The 21,167-nt window shown below is 40.4% G+C and overlaps 1 protein-coding gene across 3 annotated transcripts in view; it reads left to right on the top strand.

Annotated features, from left to right (window-relative positions):
* The window catches only part of clip2 (CAP-GLY domain containing linker protein 2), a 52,229-nt gene that overhangs the window by 9,140 nt on the left and 21,922 nt on the right, over positions 1-21,167 (top strand). For all 3 annotated transcript variants that reach the window (XM_040032499.1, XM_040032501.1, XM_040032502.1), the window contains exons 3-7: positions 4,850-5,349; positions 11,554-11,678; positions 16,348-16,561; positions 18,949-19,146; positions 20,280-20,383. In XM_040032499.1, the coding sequence (XP_039888433.1) occupies positions 4,850-5,349; positions 11,554-11,678; positions 16,348-16,561; positions 18,949-19,146; positions 20,280-20,383 (1,141 nt within the window). The remainder of the gene's footprint in view (positions 1-4,849; positions 5,350-11,553; positions 11,679-16,347; positions 16,562-18,948; positions 19,147-20,279; positions 20,384-21,167) is intronic.

The following is a 21,167-nucleotide window of genomic DNA, read 5'->3' as shown; positions in this document are numbered from 1 at the left end:
GGGATAACTGGGAGGGGGAGGGGGAGGGACGGGAGGAAGCTGTGGAGGTCTCATTGTGTGCAGCTGATGAATAGTGGGATTCAGATGGTGGTGGGAGGTGGCCAAGCACAATAGTGAAAGTAAGGGCTGTGTTTCCAGTTTTCCTTCTGCCGAGGATCCTTTTACCCTCACTGTGCTGTTGCCCCAGCAACCCAAATCATGGGTTAGCTCAGGTTTTAAACACCACCTTGGGTTTGCTGGCTTAGATCACATGTTGCATTGTTTGGATCTGTGTATCCTGTGATTATTACACTATGATTAGTCACGCTTTTCTTTAAGAAGTGGGGTTTTTCATGCCCTCGCAAAGTTGCCCATCCACGTAGAAGGTTGTAATGTAGATATAGGCTAGCCATTTTTATGGTATGTGTAGGAAGAAACAGCAGGAGAGCAGCGTCATAGAGGTCTGCACTCCATTACGTAATGTTACGCTAACAGGGTTCAGTTTATTTTTAACTGCAACGTGTCCCGTGTAGTATTTGGCTTGATCACAGGTCTTTAACTTTTGCACAAAATGAAAATGAAAAATGAAATTAGTGACTTTTTAAAATCTGTAATAGTCGGCATTGATGTCTGCATAAAAAAAAAAAAATCCAGGCTATAGATGCTGGATTTTTTAAGATTCAAAATTCAAGATTCGTTATTCGTCACGTGCATAGCAGTGAAATGTAACCTGACACGCTCCTCGACTTGTGCAAAAGGGGGAGAGAAGAAGAACATTATATGTTATATACATTAGTTGAACGTGCAGTAGCAGCATTGTATACAGCAAGCAGGTGAGTTTTGTACTTTTTAAAAATGTCTTAACCTCCATGAATATAAACCTTACTTTTTTCAGTCCAGTGAGGTCATGTGATTGTTAAAGACAGATGACTTTTCAAGACCGACCTTATGGACGTTTGTTTCACCAATGAGTAAAATAAAAACTGCCATTTATGAGTCAAAACTTTCTGAAAATAACTCAGAATTGAGACATTAAATTCCAACCAAATTTTGAGCTACCAAATTCAAATTTTGAGATAATAACCTAAAAATGATCTGGATTGGGTCAGAAATTTTAGAAGAACTTTTACCCATCCATCTATTTTCTTCCTCTTATCGAGTTGGGGTGTTGCTGCGGGAGGCAGGGAACACACTAGACCCTCCCAAATTATGGAATTTGTTGCCTTTGCACCTCTTTCATTTTAAAGACCCCCCTCTTCTGCTTTTCTTTGACCCAGTTTGATACATTGATGCAATTTTTACGCTTTTATTCTTTTACTCATGGTTATTTGCGTTTTTGTTCTGCATTGTTTTATTTTATTTTGTCATTTTTATGTATTTGATATTAATTTTACTTAATTCTGATATATATTTTTTTTATGTTCAGTGCTTATTGTTTTTAAATTCTTTATAAATAAAGTTGGCTTGAGAGATTGACATCGTCACAGGGATAAGAGAGAGACAGATAACCATTCACTCTCACAGTCATACTTATGGTCAATTCGGAACCACTGAGATAACCTAACACATGCATGACTTCAGACTGTGGGATAAAGCTGGAGTACCCTGAGATAACCCACACGAGCACGGATAGCGTGCACAGAAACTGTTGCCTCAGAATTTTTGTGAGGTAACAGTGCCAACCACAGCATCACCGTGCCGTCCCCATTCTGTCTCATACCTTCCAAAAAACATATCCAGTTAAAACAGGACGTCATCGTGAAGTTCTCACAAAAATGTCACATACTAATTTGGATCCAGATATTCTTTTGGATCATGTCACGCACGCTGAGGAGGGAATTTTCTGCCTCGCAGAGGTACACAGTCTCAGACAGCCCACAGGTTCATGAAAATGCAATAAAGAATCACTGGAATAATCCTGTGCCGTGAGATGAAAGGTTCAATTTATTATTAAAACTTTTTTAAGAAATTGAAAATCAGAGAGAGTGTCGTGAATCACAGAGTTCAGGAACAAAATTCAGAAACGTAGCGCCGTCCAAATAAACCAAAAGCAAACCTTAATGTTGGCTGGTGAAAATAACAAGAACCATAAAGACAAGCCAGAACATTGTGCAAGCACACAGGCTCTGCAACAAAGGACAGAGGAAGAGTGGGGCTTAAAAAACACACAGGTCATTAGAGGAAGTGGACACAGGAGGGTAACGGGGGGGGGACCAAAGGAAAAGAGAGGGAAATACAAGCTGTAACTGGACCAAAGGATTAAAGGCCCACATTATTAAGGATTAATAATATGAAAATGTAAACAATAAATAAACTAAAAGCCAAGTGGAAAATAATTATTAATGTTATACAGTGTCCATAAGTTCTGAACTCATGGTCCAAAAATGAGACAGCAGTTTATTTCTTGGATGATTCGTCCTTTTGCTTCATGGAAATACCAGATCTAAAGAGCCAATAGTGCTGTGGTATTTCAGCTACAATGTCCATGTGTTTGGCTGTAATGTCCTATTAAGGGTACATTTGTCTACTTTTACCTTTACTTCCTTTGTAACCAAGGTACTTCTGAAAATGATGTCCAGGAAATCAGAAAAGTTTAGAAAAAATCTGAATCCAAAACATACAAGCTTTTAGATCAGGTCATAGTCACTCAGGAAACTTGCAGGACTGCAGTCTATTTCACGGTGACTAGCATTGATTAGCACTGAACAGCTGTTAATGTTCTTCATGTAATATGTTATATACAATACTGTATAAAAGTCTTGAGCTGCCACCGCTGTATGCTTCAAAGGAGCCAAAGTTGTTGTAATTATTTTAAGCGGTCTCCCAGGCTTCCTGACGGTCTTTCGAAGTTTTCTCTAGACGTTAGCTGCTTTTTCACTCATTTTCAGTTCACTCCTTGTACCTGACCATTTTCAGATGGATTTTTTTTGTTTTTTAAGCTATAGGATGCTTACCTGTGAATCATTAAGCATAAAAAGGCAATGAGCTAAAGGGATGAACTGGTGTTGTGTCTACACATAACAGACAGCTTAGCAAAGAACCCATTTTAAATGGTAACTTTGGGCCGTTTGTTACTGGCAGCCTGTTCCACAAGCACACAATTGTTTGCATTTCTTTAATTAAAGATAAGAAAAATGCTAAAGATTACAAAGTTTGACAGAGATAAAAAAAAAGAAGAAGTTTAAAGTACCCTCCTTGAAACTTTGAGGACTCTGGACAGTGATAATGATCCCAACACACTGTAAAACATACATAAATAGAAAGAGCACACAGTTGAACACTATCAGTCATGGACCGGCTTCGCCAGAGCCCGGACGTCAGCATTATTGAAGCAGACAGCATCCAAAAAAGAGCTTTGAATGTCCTTCGGGAAGCCTGGAGAACTGTTCCTGAGACTATTTAAAGAAGTTACAGGACAGCTTGCCGGAGAGAGTTCAGGTTGTGTTAAACAATAAAGGTGGTGATACCACAGCTTGTTAGAATCTTATTTTATTTGGAGTAAGGAGGCCTGACTGCAAGTGTTTCTCAACTATCTTTGCTGTTCTGGATGTGCTGGGCTTCACAGTTCAAATGGGATAAAACACTATACCAGGAGTGTCCAATTCCAGTCCTCGAGAGCTGCTGTCCTGCAGCTTTTAGATGCATCCCTACTCCAACACAGCTGAATCAAATGAATGGCTTGTTACTGGGCCTTTACTTAACTTGATGGCATGCTGAAGAGGTAACCCAACCATTTGATTCAGCTGTGTTGGAGTAGGGATGCATCTAAAAGCTGCAGGACAGCAGCTCTCGAGGACTGGAATTGGACACCCCAGGACTATGCAATCAGAAATGTGGGTCAAACACAGACTGACTGATGGTTGATGCTGATGCTAAATGTCAGTTTACCCTGGGCCACATCCATTTTGACACATAATTGATTAATGACCATCGTCTGGTCAATACTTTCAGTTCAGCTGGTATATTTGTGTGAAATGGTAAATGGTGCTAAATGCCTCGAAGCCTAAACTTTGTCCACGGTCAGAGAAAAAAGTAACCTTTTGAAAGGCATCCATCTTCAAGATGACCACTTCTTGACACTGAACAAAATTATCAGTCAGTCATCAGTTTTCCCCAGAACAGCGATTTACCAGAAGCAGCACATTCCTAAGAGCTTCTAAACTCTATAATCAAGTTAAATCCCCTTTGAAGTTGTACCCATTTTCATTTGCGGCTCACATAGCAGCATATGGAAGCAATTGGGGCATAACATGCATAGAGCACAGCCACTGGAGCCCACAAAGCCCCGGGCCCGCTCTCAGGGTGTCGGGGAGACCGTCCTGGCACCAACCACTCCTGCACACAGACATAGATAAACACGCTTTTACCGGCAGCGCGGTGCACCAGACCGTGTGCCAACGGTGCCCCTCCCGGTTTACAGGCTGTGCGGATGAGAACAGACATCCAGCTCTTCTATGTGTCAAATAGGCGATATCACAGGGCTGATGGCAGGGTTAATCACCGGCACATCACAGATACCGTCTCTCTGACCCACTTTTCAGAAGGAATTAGACTATCGCCTAATCTCGCACAAACTGCTCTGTTGTGCTAGATGCTGCCACACAAGCTTTTTTTTCTGCTGGCATGGCACGGTCAAACAGGATGAATAGTGTGAAGGCGATTCTGCTGGACTGTGAATGAGGATGGCCTCACAATGTACACAGTGTTCGCAACTTAAATCAGAGAGGAGTGTAATGACTGTAAGAAGAAATGACACAGTTTCCATGCACCTTTTAGTTTTAATGCATTTAAGCACATTCTGCTTTTGTTATATGAATCCTTGTGTTGCTATGCAACATGGCAGATAACTGTGTTTCTGTGTTTTTTCCAGGTGCTGCGCTGAAGCCCACCACTCCAACTAAAATCTCGGAAGAGGGCGACGATGTTTTGGGGGATTACACCGTTGGCGAACAGGTTTGGGTCAACGGTGTGAAACCAGGAGTTATCGCCTACCTAGGGGAGACCCAGTTTGCTCCAGGACAGTGGGCAGGCGTCATACTGAATGACCTAGTTGGCAAAAACGATGGTTCAGTGGGTGGCGTGCGCTACTTTGAGTGCCAGCCCCTCCAGGGAATCTTTACGCGACCCTCAAAGCTCACCCGACAGCCAGTCGGAGAGGGGAGCGACAGCCACTCCACCGACTCAACCCAGAATCAGACTCAGCAGGGTGGCGGCGGCGCCCCCGCCGGCCAGCGGGTGGTGGTACCACTCAGAGAGGGCCTGCTCAACAGCGCCGTGAAAACGGGAAATGAGTCTGGGTCCAACATGTCTGACAGTGGTTCAGTTAAAAAAGCAGGAGATAAGGATCTTCGAGTTGGAGATCGAGTTTTGGTGAGTAGACCACATGTAACACAACCATTATAGCATGCAGATCATGGGGGTCAAACATAAGACCCAGGGCCCAGAATAGGCCCAACAAAGACTAGTCCGAGCCTACCAGAAAACTGGAAAACACAAAAGAAGGTATAAATTTTGGACTTTTAACTATTTTAACAAGTTTTAAAGCTTTATTTTAATCTTTATTCGGTAATTTTACATTTAAATTCTTCCAATTAAAGCCAAAGAGACATGCAAGTTCTTTCATTTGCTGTAGAAGCATTTCATTATCAGGTAGAAAATGAAATGTGTAGTTGTATTTGCACTTATTTTTTTATTAAGGTGCTCAGTGTGTAATCAAACTTCTTTAGACCCACAGAAAGGCGAGCGTCACTGGTCTGGCCCACAATGTAAAATGAGTTTAAGATCCCTGATGTACATGATGGTTTGCAAAGCTCTGTTGGCGCCACCATTGCACAAACATGTCGGGTGCTTTACAAGCCGCAGACAGAACTGTGTTGACCTTCCCGGGTAACCATGTTCCCATTTGCCGTGTCTTTAACAAATGCAAAGATAAATAATTTCCCTGCCCTTTTAAATATGGACGGTTTTAACTTGATTATCTGTAAACATTTGAAATTAACACAATTCTCAGTAGTAACTGAGCAGTGACTTCCTAATTAGTATTTCATGCAGGCCTCAGTAAAACTGGATTGATGCAGTGTAATGTGAGACATTGACTGATTCTCTGGGGAAGTTCAGTTTTTCCTTATTTGGTCTTAGTGCTAGGATTTAACCTTCACCCAACCTCTCTTGCATCTTTTTCCTTTTCCATCATCCTTTTCCATTCTCATCAGCACCGAAGCTGGTGAGAATGTCACTAAACCTCAACAGGAAGAAAATGTTTATCTGCTTCTTGCATTTTCTTCCCACTGGCTCCTGTTAGTCTATACACCGGCTACTGTATGGGATTATCGGGTCACGTGGATTTCCATTAAGTGATGGACACAGGGGATAGCTACATCAGATCCTGCGCCGTCAGAAACGGGGAGCCCGAAAGCCTTCCTCCTGGTCAATATTGTAAATCACTCCAGGTTACTTTCAGCGCTTAAGAGAGGAGATACCACTGCTGACACATTGATCTGTGAATCCATCATTTTCCTAAGCCTCTCCTGTGTAATCCATCTCACTGCGGCGGCTCGGATGTGCTGCCATGCAGTTGTGTCACATTTGGAAGTACAACACCGCCTCCAAAATTTTGTGAAATGAGCGCAAACTATGAAACTCAGATTACACACTGTGGACAAAAAGGAAGGTCTATTTTTCTCCATTAGGTATTGAGTTATGTGATAGTAGCAGTCGACACTCTGGGGGCGTCTTTCCCAGAGAGCGGGGCGAGGCCCTGACAGAACGCTAGAGTAATACTGAACTAAGGGCAGACTTTGCTGATGTGTGTTTGAAAGTTTGCCTCAAGAGAATGTCACCCAGATTTTTATATATATATATATAAAAAGATGAATTAGAGAAGTGTTTCCCAAAAGAGGGGACAGCCTCAGACCCTTGGCACCTTCAAAATCCGAACACCCATGGGAAGTTCAGAACTGCTTCTCCTTTGTTAGCTTTAGTATTTAACCAGAGGCTGTCCCCAGAGGCCATCTCTGCTACTGGAGAGATCAGCAGAAGTTAAATGAGCCTTTTCTTCCAGTGGAACTGCATGTGATGTGGCTGCTGTTTATTTGAATAACTCCAAAGCCACTCAAAGGCATGCTAGTCACTGAACTTCTTCCTGTTGCACAATCGCAAAACCACTATGGTATGAGTAACTGGGCGTATATGGCTGCTTATTACTATGGTTTTGAGATTTTAGTGGAGTCCATCGGTGTATACGCATTCACTCTTGACTCTTTATCTCTTTAAAGTCTACTAGGCGTAACTAAGCTGTTTTCTGAACTGAGCAGTTTCTGTCATAGCTACCTTGGAAAAACCTAGAAACTTCTCTAATGGTTGTTAAGACTCATCAAGATATAGTTTCGAGGTTGTCCACTAGCAGACAGTTGCAGACTACAGCTTGATACAGTGTGTGCAGGCTAATGATAGGTTAATAAGTAGTGCATTAGCCATGAAATGAATAATCTAAAATTAGGACTTTAAATCCTGGAGCCAGCAGACGCAGATGAGAGGGGTTCTATAAAGTAAAGCACTTATAATCCTCTCTGCAAGCTTGTATCCAGAGAAAGTAGAGATAAAAGGTGCAATATCTAAAAAGGTTTTTTTTATGATATAAAATTTATGTTTTTACATGTTTTTACAAAAACTGCTGTTCTTGCATGGCCTTTTGAGACCCTGCTACAGGATAGAAATCATCCAGTAACCAGCTTGTATGATGATCTAGATGTAAGGCCGGGACGTCAGGGCTAGCGATTTTGCGAGCCCTGATACTTAAAACTAGCAAATCTGACACAGTGCACTTTTACACTCTCTGATTTACTTTGATGTTGAAAAGGTCTGCAGGTGCGCTCTAGGTGTGAATATATGTATGCTAATCAGAATGCGCAGGTGCCAGGTTGTTATTGTTGCAGCAAATTGGCAGCTAAGGGTGGGTGATACAGCCTCGAAACTATATCTTGATATTTCAAGGAAATTTGCAAAATTAGAGTTACTGTCATTGATGACAGATTACCTGAGTCAAAGTGTGAATATATGGCTACAAGGTGTTGGCTGCAGTATGCAAAAGTAGTGACGCAGAACTATACACAGTGTATTGACTCACCAGGACTCAAAGGTGAGAACAAGAGCAGCCTAGGTAGTGTTTTCCCTGCAACTTTTGAGTAAAAGTATAACTTTTAAGTATAGCTGCGTAATGGTCATGTTCACGTATGGCATGATAGACAGCCAGTGATAGACAGTGAATTCTGGAAGCATTCCAGAGTCCATGCACTGACTTCCATGACATAATCACTCCTGGTTTTAACGTAGCGCTGCCTGCAGGGCCTAAAGATTACAGACATTCAGTGCAGATGTGCAGCTTTGTCGCTTGCACTCAGGGATTTCTCTAGATTCTCTGAATCACTGATGAAAAATATTTGTTTAATTGTTGCAGTTTCTTTCCAAAACTGGTGAAACTCTGCCTCTCTAAGATGCTCTTTTTATACTCAGTCATGTTACTGACCTGCTGCCAATTGCCAATTAGTTTACTTTTCCACTCTTTTGTTGCTGCAGTCCCAACTTAAAGCATGTTGCTGCCACCAAATTAAAAATGAACTTTTTCTTAAATTGCCACATATTTTCAGCTCATTAATGAATCTTGGGATAATTTTAGCCTTTGCTAACCCTGATGCTAAATTCTGCTCCCGAAGTTCTATAAACCTGCTGCGGTCAAGTATACGTTTATTGTACCATTTATTATGTTTTAACAAGTTGTTCCTGCGGCTGCTTGGGGTTTGGGGTAAATGGATTCTTTTCGTGTCACATCATGATGTGGCATAAAAAAAGTAAGAGTAGTTCCTCGTTGATGTTGGGATTTAGTCGTGTAGAACGGTTTTATCTCGAATACCTTGGAGTGAAGCTTTCAGATGACTTTGAAAATAAGAGGAGCCAAGATTGGGGCTTATGCTGACTGGCTGCTTTGGCCCTGCTGGCATTTTAACACAGAGTCACTGAGACATCACGCACCCCAGCAGACAGCAAACCATCTCGGTTTAATAACTTGTGACACCACAGTCTTTCTTGGCACAGCTTCCACTTTGGCCTCAGTGGTTTAAGAGAAGGACAGAGTCAGCTCAGGAGTGGAATATTAATTTGACAATAGAGGAGTGACTCACCACGCCTTATTTTAGTCTGTCCTTGTCTTCTGTTTCATGCTGAATCCAGCCATGTGTAAAAATATTTTATAAGAGACTCTGATGGACTCCAAAACAACAATTACAATTCTTAAATTGTAGATAAATACAGAAGCATCTGTTGCTCTAAGCATTGTTCCACCTGTTCAGTGCACTGGGAATGGGAGTATTGTAATCGAACAATAGGTAAATAGATACAGATGGAGATTCAGATAAATGAAATTAACACAAAGGAGATGAATAAAATGTAACCATGTTGCTTTTGTCATCTCTGACTGTAGTGTGCTTTCTCTTTAAAGGCTCTCCTCTTAAATGCTGAGTATCTGTGCACGTCTGTGATGGTTTTTGTCATAAATGTGGTCACCATGTGTGAAGGACAGTCCTCAGCCATCGGTTTAGATCATCTTCCTCACAGGAAACCTACTTTTTTCTGACTGGAAAATACAGAATTGAGAGAAGTGAGTGAAGCAGAGTTCACATGTATTGAGTTAGCCTAGTCAAATATCTCATTTCTAGAGTAAGTTCAAACAGCTGATTAGCCGAATGATTGAAAGTGAATAAATAACAAGGTTAGGTGCTGATGGAAGCAGAACGGAAACGTTTCTGTTTTGACTAATTACAAACTGGATTCCTGGAGGATTTTTGTGTTGAGTGTTGTCTTTGAACTTTTTTAATATATATATATAATGACAGGAGAGTAAAGATTCTATGCAAACAAAAGCCTAAAAGCATGTTCACTTACTGTACACATCCAGAAATATCTGCAACAGACACATCGTGTTACAGATCGATCAGAGTGAACAGATTCTGGCTCACAGATGTAGGTCCAGTACTGGTGTGTGCTGGCAAATAATGACCCCCCAAAAAGTAGGTTGAGGTAGTGGAGTATCACAGCTGTGCTTTTCTTCTGCTTTAACTTTGTTTTGGGTTATTTATGTGCCTTTGTTTCTACAGCAGACATTTTCACTTATTAGAATATACATGTCCCCCAAAAGCATACCACTTCTCTATATTCAAGTGTCCAGGTAAGACAGTTTGACAGGGAGCTTAATTTTATTGTGTGCACCTCTACGTTACAGAAACAGAGACCCTGCTTATGCCCACACCCACACATTTACCGTCTCGACCGCAGGAAGGAACATCTTGAACAGAAAATGCTAAAATTACACCGTCATGGCCATAACTGCTGACATTTCTCATTAGAAGAGCATCCTGTGTTTGTGATGTGGAGCCTGACCAGCACTGGAGTTCAAGGCCATCATTAGAAAAGAGATATTTGAGAGAAAAAAGTACACCTCGACCACTCTGTTCAGAAGCTTTTAAAGTTAAACCTGAGCACAAAATTCAAGAAACAGGGCACTGCTTTCCTCTTCAAACACAAATATAAATATTCTCTTTCGCCCTGTTCATTGTACCATCGATGGCTGTGAATGAAACTGTGAATGAAACTTGTAGCAAAATACTCAACAGCTGTGTGTCCCTCCACTGGCGCGGGGTTTTCGCTGTTTTAGATGCTTGTTTGATGCGATAACATGTTTTTTGTTCGTTAAGTTGACGCTTTTCCTGAAGCCTTCGTTACCGTGTTTACTGGACACTTAACGATAAGCAATGTCTTAATGATTGCATGAACGTGTTCAGTGGATCTTTGCAGACTTCTGAGGCGACTTTGTAAAATTCACGTTAGCAACTAGTGCATCGTTTTTCTTTTCCTCGATGCATTTGTTGTCCTGCAGTTTATGGTGTGTTTTCAGGCAGTGGAGTAAAATAGTTGTGTTGGACTGTTGCACATGCTGTAAATCCAAAGTGTTCCCAAACAACAGTTGATGATCCGCTTTTAAAAGACAACTTTACACATTGTTTCATAAATGACTCATTTATTGACCTAAACCTAAACCCCCCGTCAGAGATAACGGGTATCTCAATGATTGTTTTTAACTTCCTTTGTTAATCCAGGATCTCTGCTTACTGTGACTCTTCTTCTCTCCTTCTAGGTGTCCTCTTTCCATAAGTGTAACTTAATGACAGTCTGCATGTGCTGCGTTTAGGGGAAGTCTGTAAATTGTAGCACCGGTTACTCACGCCACATATTAGAATTTAAAATGAAAGCTCCATTACAGTAAAGTCTGAAAAAAGTAAAGGATCCATATATTTCCTGACTCAACTGCATCTTAAATAAGTTAATAGAAAGAAGAGCGCATCAGTAGCAACGGTCTCTATCTTACAGAGGCAAAAGGGATTATGGGAACTGATGTGTGAAATTACATAGAGTCAGATTTGATAATGATGTTAAAGACAGTGTAAAACTCAACAATTTGACACTTTGTATTGAATTGTTTGTATTTAAGTGTAACTGATTTCTTCCCTTTGTTGTTGTTGTCAGGTTGGAGGCTCGAAGATGGGAGTCATACGCTATATGGGGGAGACAGACTTCGCTAAGGGCGAATGGTGTGGGGTCGAGCTGGATGAGCCTCTGGGGAAGAATGATGGTGCAGTAGCTGGTACAAGGTATATACAAACACTATGCATGCCTCAAGATCCCCAAATTCCTGCTCTCTTCTTACCCTAAAAGGAAATCAAGGGGAGGGATGTTGATCTGTCCGCTCGGCCGTTTGTGCTGTCATCTGTTTTTCAACGAAACAGTTCGACCTTCTCGCTCAGAGCTGCTCTGGACTGTTTTTTATCCTCATATTTACTCCTTCAGACTCTTGCTTAGCCCGCATAGCACACATCATCCCCCTTTCAATCATGGGAAATGTCTTAAAACATTTGAAATGTAGTTCCAGGCATTTTGAAGTGCTGGTGGAATTTTAGAGCCAAGCAACAAGAATGTAAAACTAACATTTTTTAATGATACTCAGGATCCAGTAGCAATCTATGCTAGATTTTTCTGGATAGGTTATTAGTTTGTTGAGTTATAAATATTATACAATAATACTTATATCATTATACCCAATATCAAATATAGATGGACAGTGAGGCGATAAAACCAAAACCACGTGTTCCATTAAACTTTAGTTAGAGGGAAAAAGAACACTACAGCATGAAATAAAAACACAACAAAGGCGTGTTTGTCTTGTTTCTTAAATCTGCCATAATTTTATAATTTTTGGACCCAAAGATCAGACTGTGACCAATATAAAGTCTATAAGTCTATAAAGTCTATAAAGTTTTGTTTGCGAGTGAGTGTTGAGCAGTGACAGACTGTGAGGAAATGGGGGCGTCCTGAACACTGCTGGTGAATCTGGGTGGTGTCTGTAGGGAGGGAGAGCTTACAGGTGAGGTTTTTTTTACAGGTAAGGTCTGACTTGAGAATGCAGGAGAAAAGAGATTGGGACAGGGTACCTGTGGGCGGGCGCGTGAGGGCGCGTGAGTGGCAGGGTGGTACCTGAATCCACTGGGAGCCTGGTTGTGAGCTCCTGACTCCTCCGGGATACACTTTTCAAGGGATGACTTTTCAAAGACGAGGTAAAAGGCTTCAGGCAGACAAGTTACCACCATTGTGGATGCAATGAACTGGCAGAGAATAACGTAGTTACAGCAGGCGTGGAAGTTCAAACCCAGGAAGACCAGCTCCACTCAAGGGAACGACACAGGGCAGCGCAGTTCTCCATCTGAAAGAACAAAAAACCTAAAGCCTTATAAATTCTTAGCTAGAGATACTTAAAGAAAGGTTAGAAAAGTCTTTGCATTCCTGTAACTTAATGTTCTTTTCCTTGTTAGTTAATGAGCAGGTAAATGAAAATATACTCACTGTCCTCTATATATGACAAAGAAATCCAACAGATACTTTGCAGCTGTCACCATGTCGGCTTTTTGAATCTAAAAGAAGTTATTAGCTTAGCTCAAATTCTAGCTAGTTTTGTTAGCAAACTGCAGATACCAGCTAGTTAGCGTAAAACAGTAACAGAGACAAAATACTAGGATTTAAATAACCAGACCCATTTGTTATCTTTCAGTACAATTAATCCTAAAGCAGGTCATATTATATATAATTCAAACAGATAATCTCATAAAAATGACATAAACATATTTCAGATTGACTAAAGTTAGCGGAGGCCTAGCTCGTAGCTAGCTGGTGCCACTTCAAATGTTTTTTCTTAAACTTTACACACTAAAGAAATGTAAAGGGGTAATTATATTTAAAAAAATCCCTCTTTGTGTAATATTAAAATTATGATGATCTGATAATCTGAAACATGTAAGCGTGACAAATATGCAAGCCACTAGGAAATCAGGAAGGGGGCAAACAGTTTTTCACACCACAGTACTTGTCATGTAGGGGAATTAGCTATAGAGAACAAAACTGCTTCTGGTACCTGGCTATAAGTGTATTTATTTATGCTATAGATGCGGGCCTTAAAACACGGGAGGCCATGTTAACATGAGTCACTTTTGGATTGAGCCTCAAGTGGCCGCTTCAGGAACTGCAGTGTTTGTCACTCATGCGTAGGGATGGGTATCGTTTAGGTTTTATCCGATACCGGTGCTAAACCGGTACTTTTGAAACGGTGCCGGTGCTTAAACGGTGCTCAAACCGGTGCTTAAAGAATGGAGAACACAAAATTGGTCCAAAAACCTCTCATGTTCAGCAGTTTTTTTGTAAAAAGATAACAATGTTAGCCTTTTCTGCAGCTAGAGGGCATATATGGTATCACTCTTGGCTGGAAGCAGTGCTTAAACAATGGAAAAAACACAAACTTTGTCCAAAAACCTCTCATGTTTAACTGTTTTCCACTTTTTCTTTGGTCATTTTAGCCTTTTTGGCCAGGGTGAAGTGAGTATCTGCCATCAAACAAGAAGACAGCCGCATGTAACTACGACGGTGTTTGCTAGTTCACCTTACGTGCATTAATGTAATAACGTGGTTAGCCTACTCAATGTAAATTACACACGGACAACATTAGGCTACTCACGCAGATGAAGAATGGCTGCCGCTGCCATCATCATCCGTCATCATTTCTGCTACACTGCCAGGGCTAGGGGCCAGGACTCTCCTCTTCGTGTTTTTGGGGGATGTTGCTAACTCCGAGTCCGATAACAGGCAACCCACCCGCAGTAGATGCGCTCGGTGTGAGGTCTCGCAGCAAGCTATCAAATACGGCTTTTAAAAAAAAACGCTATGCGTTGCCAGGTGTTTCATCGGATTTGAGGTGTTACCTCCTTTTGCACAGTATCACCTTAAACTTCCATTGTTTTCATTCAAATTCCGTTGTTTTCATTCAAATTTCATTGTTTTGATTCAAATTTTGTTCTGTTCATTGTAATTCCGTTGTTTTCATTCAAATTCTATTCATTTCATTCTAATTCCATTGTTTTTAGTGAAATTCCGTTGTTTTCATTCAAATGCTTTTGTTTTCATTCTAATTCTACTCTTTTTCTTCAAATTCTATTGTTTGTTTTAGAATTCTGTTGCTTTCATTCAAACTCTGTTCTATACATTCTAATTCCGTTGTTTTCATTCAAATTCCGTTGTTTTCATTCAAATTCCGTTGTTTTCATTCTAATTCCGTTGTTTTCATTCAAATGCTGTTGTTTTGATTCAAATTCTGGTCTGTTCATTCTAATTCCGTTGTTTTCATTCAAATGCTGTTGTTTTCATTCTAATTCTACTCTTTTTCTTCAAATTCTATTGTTTGTTTTAGAATTCTGTTGCTTTCATTCAAACTCTGTTCTACATTCTAATTCCGTTGTTTCATTCAAATTCTGTTCTTTCATTCAATTCCATTGTTTTGATTCAAATTCTGGTCGTTCATGTCTAATTCGTTTTTTCATTGAATTCCGTTGTTTTCATCAAATGCTGTTGTTTCATTCTAATTTCATTGTTTTGATTCAAATTTGTTCTGTTCATTAATCCGTTGTTTTCATTCAAATCTATTCATTTCATTCTAATTCCGTTTTTTCATTGAAATTCCGTTGTTTTCATTCAAATGCTTTGTTTATTCAATTCTACTCTTTTTCTTCAAATTCTATTGTTGTTTTAGAATTCTGTTGCTTTCATTCAAACTCTGTTCTATACATTCTAATTCCGTTGTTTTCATTCAAATTCCGTTGTTTTCATTCAAATTCCGTTGTTTTCATTCAAACTCTGTTCTATACATTCTAATTCCGTTGTTTTCATTCAAATGCTATTGTTTTGATTCAAATTCTGGTCTGTTCATTCTAATTCCGTTGTTTTCATTCAAATGCTGTTGTTTTCATTCTAATTCTACTCTTTTTCTTCAAATTCTATTGTTTGTTTTAGAATTCTGTTGCTTTCATTCAAACTCTGTTCTATACATTCTAATTCCGTTGTTTTCATTCAAATTCCGTTGTTTTCATTCAAACTCTGTTCTATACATTCTAATTCCGTTGTTTTCATTCAAATTCTGTTGTTTTGATTCAAATTCTGGTCTGCTCATTCTAATTCCGTTGTTTTCATTCAAATGCTGTTGTTTTCATTCTAATTCTACTCTTTTTATTCAAATTCTATTGTTTGTTTCAGAATTCTGTTGCTTTCATTCAAACTCTGTTCTATACATTCTAGTTCCGTTTTTTTCATTCAAATGCTGTTGTTTTCATTCTAATTCTGTTGTTTGTTTTAAAGCACTTGTTGCAGGCTGCTGAGTTTGCATATTTTGCTGTGAAGTACAGCCAGACTTTTGACCGCCTCATCCTGGGCATTTTTAATCTGTAGCTCTGCTCTAAAAGAACGTACGTACTTGGACCCGCCTACTATCCTCGCAAACGTAAAATGATTGGCTAGAATTCAAAGTGTATGACAGGAGAAAAAAGCACCGAAATAAAGCACCGAAATGTGCACTGCTTTTCGGTTTGGTTACTATCATTTATGTCAGTATACCGGTACCCATCCCTACTCATGCGTCTTCATTTTTCACGCTGGGAGGTTGTTACGATGTACTGTATGATGCAGCTGGCCTCCCGACTCTTTATTTTATTATTTTATTTCTGTTTTTATTCACAAACCAATTAAATGATGTTGCAGGAGCTGTAAGACAAATTTCCAATGTATCAAATATTAAAATATATTCAAATATTGTTACTATTTATCAAAAATTCCCTTCTCTACATTGAGAAAACTGAAAACCTATTGCAGATACATGACTGTAAAGCTGCTCTGTGACTTCTAAATAATATCCTCGTCCTCTTGCATCTCCCCCTTCTTCTCTTCCTGCAGATACTTTCAGTGTCTCCCTAAGTTTGGCTTGTTTGCTCCAGTCCACAAAGTGATCCGCATCGGCTTCCCCTCCACCAGCCCGGCGAAGGCTAAGAAGAGCAAGCGGGTGGCAATGGGAGTTTCCTCTCTGGCCCACAGCCCCAGCAGTTCCTCCATCAGTTCAGTCAGCTCGGTAGCCTCCTCTGTAGGTGGACGTCCGAGCCGTGCTGGACTGGTAAGACGACTGCAGCGCGCCTCAAATCCGCCCTTAGAGTGGGTGGATTTGAGGGCGGGAAATGCACTTATTTTCTTTCTCGCAGTTAGATAAGAAGGTCGACACCACTCTCATGTCTCTAAGCTTCCTTTGAGGTCTCAGCCAGTCCTGATGTCTTGTCGTCTTTATAGTTTAAAGTGGACCTAATCGGCTGATGTTCAGCTTCATGTTTCTTTTGAGACACAAGTGGCTTAAGGTGAAAGTTCAGATTTAAAAACTTGCAGAGCAGAAAAATTATCATATTTTGCATGTGTGTGGGGCTGTCGCTTCCTGAAATGACCATATAAGGAAATCCCTGCCAGCTGACATCAGCCAGAGCCAAGAGTAGAAAAAATGGTGAAAACCTTATGTTGAGGATTTATATTTATATACTCATACTGTTTGAAACATGTTTAATTCACATATGTTTAACAGTTTGGATATATTGTAACAGTATATATGGATATAGTTATGTAAATCTCTAGATTGATTGATAGATAGATGAGAGAAAGTGTATCGCTAAAATGCCAGTCGGGGGCTGCTGTATTGATACTTACCCTAATCAATGCATGCTTCAGTGAATGATCCCATTTGTCGATTTTTGGCTATAATTCAGCTTGCACTGCTGACTCAAATAACTGTCCTCATTGAGGCAACAAAATGAAATAGCCTTAACTATTGCACAGTAGCTAATACAAACCACGAGTTTTCATTGCAGGTCCACTTTAAGCAAAACAAAATTTGTAGCAAGTGAGTTTAGAGGAGGTGGGCACATTTTTTGTTACCTTTGGACAGAGCCAGGCTAATTACATGCTCCTGAGCTGAGCTAAGCTAACTGACTGCTATCTATGGAGTAATCTTTACCATACAGACATGAGAGAGGCAGAATTCTTCTCATCTAAGTGTTAGCAGGCAAGCAAATGAGAATATTCCCTAAAATGATCCCTTTAAAAGTCAGTAAGTAAACATGACCACAGGGTTCATATGTATATGCATATAAAACCCATATCCCTGTTAGGCTTGGCAAAGCATCTCACTTCTCAGCTGCAAAATATTTTTATCCAAATATTAAAAACATCCCTATATTTTGAATTTTGTCGTTGTCCAAAAACCTGCTTGACCTAACTGCAACCCTCCCCCCCCAAATAATTCACAGGAATGATTATTAAGATTAGGAACATCTGTTTATTAGTTGCTCATAATTCTGTACATTACAATGTCTGAAAGTCTTTAAATCTAATGAAATATGGTGGCCGCAGATTCAAACAGGAGGATGATGAAGTGAAGTGAAGTCAGACATCTTGTTTCTTGCACTGCGTCTTTGAGACTAATATCCTCAGCAACAGCTGGCAACTGACTGAAATAACGGGACATCAGGGTATCTCGCATCGATTTTAGCATCTGGGTACGGGCCAGGTCCTGATGGAGAACACTACCCTTTACTTTCCTTAATTGTTGGCAGCACTCAATGCAACCTTTGTGAATTATCAGTCTAATGGCACAGCACAAAATTGTCTTTCCTAAAGATGCTTCGTCCTGCACAGTTTTAATTTTCTTAAGTGGTTAGAAAGCAGGCGCCGTTTTTAATTTGGATGGTGAATTATGGGCGCACATTTGCACAAGGATCTCTGATTCACTGTGAACGTATGAAGCTTACTGTGAGTCTATGTGCTACATAATAGTGTTGCCATCATAAAAGCATGAATTTGTTACCTTACAGGTTGTCAAATACACAGGCATATGACATTAAATTGAGCATGACTGACACATTTTATATGAAATATCTACACATAAAAGTGCAGATGTAATGTTTTATGTGCAGAATGCTTCAATCTAGCTTGTTAAAAGTTCCATAAATGCTGCTGAAATGAGATGAGGTATAGAGGGCTGGTAGAAATCCTGTCAAAGAGCATCCTCTAGTGGCCAAAGAGAATACTGCACCATTCACTGTAATTAAATGGTTGTTTTTGGTCTCCCTGTTGCAGATATTCCCAACCAGCCAGATATTTCCTCAGAGAAGAAGAACATGTATATTTTTTAAAGCCGTATGTAGCTAACAATTTAGAAAATAAGTTTAAAGTTTGCTATTGTTTTTTTTAATATGACTTATTATGAAAAATCAGAGACCTGTCATGTCACAGACAGCTGATTTCCTGTGATCACAAAGCAGACGATGAAAACGATGAAAGTCTGATGTCAGAAGCATCGAGATGTTGGATTCTGTTGGATCTGAGAGGGACCTGTGTGGCTAACAGGATAAACGATGTTTCTGAATGCATCAAGCCCAATCTGCATTTCCTTTCTGTTCACACTTTCATCCTCTTCTTAAAGTCTTATCTCCTTTGTCCCCCTCCTCCCCGCCTTTAAAGCTGACGGAGACATCATCGCGCTACGCACGGAAGATCTCGGGCACCACCGCGCTGCAGGAAGCCCTGAAGGAGAAGCAGCAGCACATCGAGCAGCTGTTGGCCGAGAGGGACTTGGAGCGGGCGGAGATGGCCAAGGCCACGAGCCACATCTGCGAGGTGGAGAAAGAGCTGAGCGCCCTCAAGGCTCAGCACATGCAGGTACGAGGAAGTAGGGAAAACACAGCTCGACACTTACTTGGTCAGGCACAACGTCATGTCTTAGAAAAGAGAGGCCCGAATACAGGACACTGGCAAATGTAATAGTAACGGTAAACAGTTACTGCCTAACAAAGTGGACAAAGTGAGGAAGAGATGAGGAGAGAGGAGACATGACAAAAACCCTCGCCTTGGATCTTCATTTTAAGAGATTTAAATCAAATTTCAGGTGTGGTTCATGTTCCACGTGTGATCGCAGATGTTACATGAGCCGGTTTAGTGGTCATTATATTTAGGGCTAGCTTTAATTAAATTCACAGCCTAGCGCAGCGTGACAAGATACACAAACTCCTGCAGTTAGTAATTTTAAATAACTGAACACTAACAATCACATAAATGCTTTTAATCAGTTGATAAACACTTATTTGCAGAGACAAATATTTCTTCCTCTGTTCTCACAGCTTTTGTGTCCAGATGCATTCTAGGATTTTAGGCCTTCATCACGGCACACTGAGGTTTAGGGCTGACTGAGGGGTACAAGGAGCAGAACAGAAGATAAAGACAGGAAGTAAAACTATGAGGCATGGATTTAGAAAATTAGGCAGAAATGTGAAAAAAAAACTGCACAACACAATGAAAACTAAAGAGACTATAACCATTTTAATACAAGGTATGTAGTTATATAGCTATTTTACAACTGGAGATAGAACAAAAACCTACAATAGTCTGTGTCAGAAGGGGCAGGTGGGGAGGTTATACTTGAATTTTACTTAAAATGTATTTATGTTAATGTTGCTGTCTGGTTGATTTCATGGGAAACAAAAGCACAGTTTGGGTTTAAAAAAATCACCATTTCACACACTTTTAAAGGCAGTTGCCCATTTACAGCCAGCTTCTCTGACCACAATTAAGCACATAGTAATGTGCTTAATTGTAATGTGCAAAAACCGACCCCGCATCATCTCGCTTTGCGCTGCCCACACTGTGAAAAACGATGCCAAAGGGGCTTTTACAACGTGACGCCTGCGTGTCCTGACTGAGCGTCTGTATGTGACGACTTGAGAGGGAGAACGGGTGGAAAAGGAAAAACCTTTGTGGGTGTGAAAAAAAATTAAATTTGTGTCTCCTGTTTGCAGTATGTGACAGAGAACGAGAATGGTCTCCAGCAAGTCAAAGCCATGCTGGCCAGCACGCAGAAGGATAAGCTGGAACTGGCCAATCAGCTCGAAGAAGAAAAAAGGTAATCGCTCACACATCATTCAATTCAGTTTTATTTATATAGCACCATATCACAACAATAGGCGCTTTATATTGTAAGGTCGACGCTACAATAATACATACAGAGAAAAACCCAGCAATCATATGACCCCCTATGAGCAAGCACTTTGGCGACAGTGAGAAGGAAAAACTCCCTTTTAACAGGAAGAAACCTCCAGCAGAATCAGGCTCAGGGAGGGGCGGGGCCATCTGCCACGACATCATGGGCTCACTTTCACACAACAGTGTTGCCACATAGTTGAAATCTTAATTATTGGTAAGTGTTATAGAGTGATCTCACATGATGCTCTTTTAGCTAATAATCTGGGATTTGCTTTCATTTTTATAAATATTGTGAGATGATTGAGTTGCTTAGCTTAGCATTAAGCCTAGAAGCAGGAGTAGATATCCTGGCCACAAAACCCTCTCCCTGCGCACTCTCCCTCCAAACAGCACGTTAAAAAAAACCTTAAGTGGAAGTGGATTATGAAATTCCAACACTGAGTTTTGTGTCCAATATGGAGAAAGCTCCACACGCCTAGTAAAATATTTCTTTCGCATCTAGTTTTAGTTTTCAAATTCACTTTTTGGTGATCAAAATATCTATTCTTGATTCCTTTGGATAGAGGCGACACTGTCCCAAAGCTTCCTGATGTGTTTTTATCGTACTCGTGAATTAGTCGCCCTCATCAGCCCCAAGTGGGACTCCTCGTTGTCACGGAGACACAAAGTTTAGGGTTTTGATCCATATCTCAAAGCTCAGGAAA

The sequence above is a fragment of the Simochromis diagramma genome, unplaced genomic scaffold (genome assembly GCF_900408965.1).
Source record: "Simochromis diagramma unplaced genomic scaffold, fSimDia1.1 OVJJ01000216.1, whole genome shotgun sequence".
NCBI classification, from domain to species: Eukaryota; Metazoa; Chordata; class Actinopteri; order Cichliformes; family Cichlidae; genus Simochromis; species Simochromis diagramma.
This window is presented reverse-complemented; position numbering and strand designations above follow the sequence as displayed.